This window comes from Electrophorus electricus, chromosome 4 (assembly GCF_013358815.1).
Source record: "Electrophorus electricus isolate fEleEle1 chromosome 4, fEleEle1.pri, whole genome shotgun sequence".
Classification (NCBI taxonomy): domain Eukaryota; kingdom Metazoa; phylum Chordata; class Actinopteri; order Gymnotiformes; family Gymnotidae; genus Electrophorus; species Electrophorus electricus.
This window is the reverse complement of record NC_049538.1, coordinates 373,132-380,000: the sequence shown is the minus strand read 5'-3', so window position 1 is coordinate 380,000 and position 6,869 is coordinate 373,132. Positions and strand designations below refer to the sequence as shown.

Here is a 6,869-nt window from a genome sequence, read left to right as displayed (position 1 = left end):
TCTCACATACTCTTCCTGTCTCTCTCTCTCTCTCTCTCTCTCTCTCTCTCTCTCTCACACACACTCTCTCTCTCTCCCTGTCTTTCTCTCTCTCTGTCTGTCTGTCTCTCTCTCTCTCTCTCTTTCTCCCTGTCTCCCTGTCTCTCTCTCAGGGGGATTATTGTACTGCAGTGGTAAGTCTGGAGACCTGTCTGTCTGTATTATCCCGAGCTCTGCCCACCACCACCCTCGACCTTGCCTGCTCCATCTCCTGGAACCTGATTCGCTACTGCCTGTACAGGCCCACCCCTCTGGGCTGGCTGGTGCGTCTGGTTGCCGGGAAGCATGAAGGGGAGGAGTCTCAGACCAGCTCTCGGGATGCAGCTTTGGTCTACCATAAGCTTGGCCAGCTGCAGCTTACAGGTGTGTGTGTGTGTATGCGTGTGTGTGCGTGTGTATGAGTTGTTGATGTCTCTGAGAGATAATGAACCACTTTTACATTAATAAAACGGGCAGTATGTTGTTAAAAGTGTTATATAAAGATAAAACAATTTGATCTAAGTAAAGTTTTGTTTATATTCATAAAAAATGAATTATATTTGTGCATCAGTGTCCATGTCTGGATGTCTGGATGTGTGCATGTCTGATTGAGTGTGTCTGTGTATGTGCATATGTGTGTGTCTGAATGCCATTAAATCTAAGTGTGCGTGTCCGCATGTGTGTTGGTAAGATGTCAGAACACAGTGGTGTGTGTGTGCTGTCTACAGTTAATCTACGGTTACAGTGTTGCTGTCGGAGCACAGTGTAGCGTGGGCAATGTGTGAGTGTGTGTCTACAGTGGCGTGTGTGTGTCTTTGTGTGTGTGTGTGTGTAGGTAAACTGTCAGAGGCCGGTGTGTGTGTATGTGTCTACAGTTAATCTGAGTGGGTGGGTGTGGGTGGGTGTGGGTGTGGGGGTGGGTGGGTGGGTGTGGGTGGGTGGGTGTGGGTGTGTGTGAGTTAATCAAAGTGTGGGTGGGTGTGTGTGTGTGTGTGTGTGTGTGTCTAAGTTAATCAAAGTGTGGGTGTGTATGTGTGTGGGTGTGTGCAGGTAAACTGTCAGAGCGAAGTGCAGCGTGGGCGGTGTGTGTGTGTCTGAATGCGGTTAATCTGAGTGAGAGTGCGCGGGGGAAGATGTCCCCTACTGAGCACGCTCACATCTACATCTCTGCTGCTATCGCCCTCCGCACTGCCCTCACAAACCACCTCACCTGCCTGTCTGTGAGTACACACACACACACACACACACACACACACACACACACACACACACACACACACACACACACACACACACACTACAAACACACACTCCCCTTCCTTAACTCACCTGTCTATCATTGTGTGTGTGTGTGTGTGTCTCTCTCTCTCTCTCTCTCTCTCTCTCTCTCTCTCTCTCTCTCTCTGTTAGGGCTATCTACTGAGCTGTGCCGAAAGTTTGGTCTGTCAGTCAGATTCTAAGCCCCTGCCAGACAATCTCCGCTGGCTTTTCACCCCACTGGGCAGGCAGTTTTTCTTGAGCTGCGATTGGTCGGTGAAACCGAAGAGCAGTGAAGGGGTGTACACATCTGAAAGAAATCAGGGTAGAAACCCTAACCCTTAAACCTTAACCTTTAACCTTAACATGCTACATTATAGAATAGAATATAACCCTTATCCTTTAACCTAAAGACACTACCTCATAGTATAGAACATAACACTTAAACTTTAACTTTAACCTTAACCCGCTACATAGAATAGAAAAATGCTCTGCATCACAAAATAGACACTCAGCATTACAGACTGATTCAAGAGACACTACACCTACATCACACACTCAACACAGCAGAAAGCTAATATTTAACACACCAACACAACTGCTCTATAATTCACACATATTACTGCTTTATCATTCACACACCAACACAACTGCTCTATAATTCACACATACATTGCTGCTCTATAATTCACACATTACTGCTCTATATTTAACACATATTACTGCTCTATAATTCACACATTACTGCTCTAATTCACACACCAACACAACTACTCTATAGTTCACACATATTACTGCTCTATAATTCATACACCAACACAACTGCTCTATAATTCACACACACAACTGCTCTATAATTCACACATATTACTGCTCTATAATTCACACATTACTGCTCTAATTCACACACCAACACAACTACTCTATAGTTCACACATATTTCTGCTCTATAATTCATACACAAACACAACTGCTCTATAATTCACACACATTACTGCTCTATAATTCACACATATTACTGCTCTATAATCCACACATTACTGCTCTATAATTCACACACCAACACAACTGCTCTACAATTCACACATATTACTGCTCTATAATTCACACACAAACACAGCTGCTCTATAATTCACACACCACTGCTCTATAATTCACACACAAACTACTGCTCTATAATTCACACACAATTACTGCTCTATCCTATACACACCCTTCACTCAGGAAAGAACTGCTCTGGGAGAGGAAGTGTTCTGTGTGTAGATCAGCAGAACAGCACAGCACAGAGCTCCTGCTAAATCCTGTTAATCAATGAGGTTTTTACTCTTTCTCTGTGTGTGCCTGTGTGTGTGTTTGTGTGGGTGTATGTGCGTGGGGGTGTGGGTGTTTGTGCGTGGCTGTGTGTGTGTAGTGGATCCAGTCGCACAGCTTCATCGCTGTTTCTGTGAGAAACTTCTAGAAAGAGCTGTACACACTCTCATCCAACCACACAGTGACACTGAGACCCCCAAACGCAGAGATGAGACCGGGTACACACACACTCTCTCACACATATAAATGCACACATACACACACACACTCACTGACACACACACACTCCCTCACACATATAAATGCACACGTACACACACACTCACTGACACACACACACTCCCTCACACATATAAATGCACACGTACACACACACACACACACACACACACACACACACACTCCCTCACACATATAAATTCACATATACACACTCACTGACACATACACACACACTCCCTCACACATATATATGCACAGGTACACACACACTGACACACACACACTCCCTCACACATATATATGCACAGGTACACACACACTGACACACACACACTCCCTCACACATATATATGCACAGGTACACACACACTGACACACACACACTCCCTCACACATATAAATGCACAGGTACACACACACTCACTGACACACACACACACACACACACTCCCTCACACATATAAATGCACAGGTACACACACACACACACACACTCCCTCACACATATAAATGCACAGGTACACACACACACACACACACACACTCCCTCACACATATAAATGCACAGGTACACACACACTCACACACACACACTCCCTCACACATATAAATGCACATATACACACTCATTGACACACACATACACTCCCTCACACATATAAATGCATACGTACACACACACTCACTGACACACACTCACTCACACATACATGCACACACGCACACACACATACACAGGCACTCACTCATACACATGCGCATGGGCACACACACACGCATTTCTTACACACAAACACCATGCATGTACACTCCTTTAAAGAATTCTTTTTTTAAATGTGTTTTATTATGTAGCCATTCTGCTCTCTCTCTCTCTCTCTCTCTCTCTCTCACTCACTCTTTCTCTGTCTCTCTCTCACTCACTTTCTCCCACTCTCTCTCTCACTTACTCACTCTCTCCCTCACTCTTTCTCTGTCTTTCTCTCTCTCTCTTTCTCCTTCACTCACTCTCACTCTCTCTCCCTCTCTCTCACTCTTTCACTCACTCTCTCCCTCTCTCACTCCCTGTCTCTCTCCTTCACTCTCACTCTCTCTCACTTTCTCTCATTCTCACTCCCTCTCTCGCTCCTTCACTCTCACACTATCTCTCACTCTCTCTCTCTCTTTCTCTCACTCTCACTCACTCTCCTTCACTCACTCTCTCCTTCTCTCTCTCTCTTTCACTCACTCTCTCTCCCTCTCTCTCTCGCTCCCTCTCTCTCTCCTTCACTCTCACTCTCACACTATCTCTCACTCACTCTCTCACTTTCTCTCACTCTCTCTCCTTCACTCACTCTCTCCTTCACTCTCTCTCACTCTCTCACACACTCTTTCTCTCTCTGTCTTTCTCTCTCTCTCTCACTCTCTCTCTCTAGAGAGTTTAGTGGTGTTCTGGAGTTTCTACAGCTGTTGAACAGTTGTACTGAAGACTCCGCCTCCCCCACGCCTCCATTCCCAGCTCTAGCCAATGAGAACCCAGTTTCAGGTACGTCCTTCTATGTTTATATAAGGTGACTGTGTCAAGCAGTTTTCTAGAATTTCTAATGTACCCCTCATCTCTGCTCCTGCTGTTCTCAGTGGCAGACCCTGTGTGTCGATGGTGGGCGTCGGTCTTAAAAGCGGCTGTTCATTGGCTGCAGGGTGATGACACGGCAGTGAGGTCCCTGCTTGCAGAGGCAGAGCGAATGCCCAGAGCATTACACTCTTTAGAGTGAGTGTGTGTGTGAGTGTGAGTGTGTGTGAGTGAGTGTGTGTGTGTGTGTGTGTGTGTGAAGGGGGCGGTTGTGTGTGTAAAATACACAAATAATCTGTACATTTTTTTGATTTAGCTAACAGACATTCTTTCTCTCTCTCTCTCTCTCTCTCTCTCTCTCTCTCTCTCTCTCTCTCTCTCTCTCTATATATATATATATATATATATATATATATATATATATATATATATATATATATATAAAATCTCTGTGTGTGTGTGTGTGTGCGTGCGTGATAGCCACCCGCTGCCGAAGGCCATGTTGGCCCTGTGTAAAGCAGTGCAGATGAGTGTCTGTCCACAGAAGGACGAGGGGACGCTGAGCTGCTACACACACTGCGAACGAGCCAGCACTCTCCTACACAACAGCATCTCTCACACACACACCTACACTTGGCTACACAAGGTACACGCGCACACATACACACACACACACACACTCACACACATGCATGCACACACACACTCACACATACTCACACACACACACAAACACACACACACACACACACAGAGGACAAATGTCTGTAAGCACACATATATTCACATACATACAGTTAAACAGTTAAACACGTTGTGTCTTTGACAGGGTGTGCAACTGCTCATCTGTGACCTCTTGTTGACCCTGAGAACCAGCCTATGGCAGCGTGGAAATGGGTCTAATGCAGAGCCAGGTCCCGCCCCTGGATCCCAGTTGGCTGGTTTCCAGAGGGACCTCAGTTCATTGCGTAAACTGGGTCAGGGCAACCCCCAGATTCAGCATAAGGTTAAAACTCCACATGTGACCTTTGACCTGAAGTTTAAAACTACAGCCTTTTCCATCTCTAAATCTTGTGTGTGTGTGTGTGTGTGCGTGTGTCTATAGGTGTTTCTTCATGAGACTACAGTGAGGTTAATGGCAGGAGCAAGTCCCACCCGAACACACCAGTTACTGGAGCACAGTCTACGACGCAGAACACACGCGCACACAGGTACACACACACACACACACGCGCACAGACACACGCAGACACAGTGATCCACAGAATCTGATTTGTGATTGTGTGTTGTGTGCTGCTGTTCCCCCATGTGCCTGTAGAAGGTGTGTGTGTTGCAGGGGAGAGGGAGCGAGCGCATGCCATCCTGCTGGCCTGTCGGCACCTGCCCCTGCCCCTGCTGAGTCCTCCAGGACACCCCGCGCGCATGCTGGACGAAGCCAAGCGCACACTGGAGAGAGTGGGGGACCACCGCACACTACACGACTGTCAACACGTCCTCCTGAGGGGGACCGCCCTGGCAGCCTCGTAAACACACACACCTCACTGTATATAAGCTGTACATAGCTTTGCAAACATCAGGTCTTAAATAGAGTTTAATAGATTTACTGCACCAGTACATGAGAGGGTGGGATGGAGAGATGACGTGTGAGCAGGTGCAGGGTTGTTGGTGTTTCTCTCCATATTTTACTATTGTGTGTTGTTTTTCTGTGCTCTTTCCTGACAGTGTTTGCTTCTTCTGGGTTTCATCTGTCAGTGGGTTGATGTTCATATTAGTTGCTTATTTGTGTGGCAGGTTTTTGTTTGTTGTCTTCAGTGCTTTATAAACATTGTGGATTTCCTGTTTTACGGTTTTGGAAGTAAATAGTGTGTGCAGTCCAGTGTGTGGGGAGATCCAGAGGTGCAGTGGAGTGTGTGTGTATGTGTGTGTGTGTATGTGTGTGTGTGTATGTGTGTGTGTGTATGTGTGTGTGTGTGTATGTGTGTGTGTGTATGTGTGTGTGTGTGGGGGGGGGGGGGGGGGGGGGTGCGGGGGTTTACACATCAGTTTGCTTTTTTACCAGAAGGTCTGGGATTTGGGGTTTAAGTCTAATGGATGTTATTTTGTGGATTGAACACTTATAAATACCTGCTTCTAACTATGCCTAGACTGTTTATCTGGAGTTAGGTTTTGGATACTGTATGTGTTTGTGTGTGAAAGAGAAAGAGAGTGAGGTCTGGCTAAATGTTCCATCTCTGTTCTGACACTTCCCTAAAAGGAGTTTATCTAAACATGTTTGTCTAATGTTTTCTGTTTATTTTCACTTTCTTTTGTAATAAAACAATAAAATAGCAGCTGCCACTTGACACCATCCCTGAGTGTAAATAATTCAGTCCATTCATCCTCTAAACTGCTTAATCCCATTCAGAGTCGCAGGGGGCAGAGCCTAGTCCAGCAGCACTGGGCTCAAGATAAAAAAAAGTGTGAACCAGTAACTAAACAGCCCAGTGACAATGTGAACCAGTAAATAAACAGC

The 6,869-nt window shown here is 45.9% G+C and overlaps 1 protein-coding gene across 2 annotated transcripts in view; it reads left to right on the top strand.

Annotated features, from left to right (window-relative positions):
• Window positions 1-5,998, top strand: part of srebf2 (sterol regulatory element binding transcription factor 2) — a 15,205-nt gene extending 9,207 nt beyond the window's left edge. The window contains exons 11-20 of one of the 2 annotated variants that reach the window (XM_026996366.2): window positions 153-402; window positions 1,069-1,238; window positions 1,429-1,600; window positions 2,687-2,804; window positions 4,221-4,330; window positions 4,423-4,555; window positions 4,838-5,003; window positions 5,187-5,363; window positions 5,463-5,568; window positions 5,679-5,998. In XM_026996366.2, coding sequence (XP_026852167.1) covers window positions 153-402; window positions 1,069-1,238; window positions 1,429-1,600; window positions 2,687-2,804; window positions 4,221-4,330; window positions 4,423-4,555; window positions 4,838-5,003; window positions 5,187-5,363; window positions 5,463-5,568; window positions 5,679-5,884 — 1,608 coding nt within the window. In that variant the 3' untranslated portion in view covers window positions 5,885-5,998. Of the gene's footprint in view, window positions 1-152; window positions 403-1,068; window positions 1,239-1,428; window positions 1,601-2,686; window positions 2,805-4,220; window positions 4,331-4,422; window positions 4,556-4,837; window positions 5,004-5,186; window positions 5,364-5,462; window positions 5,569-5,675 lie in introns of both variants that reach the window. The other variant, XM_026996365.2, reaches the window with a different exon arrangement.
• Window positions 5,999-6,869: the final 871 nt, after the last annotated feature.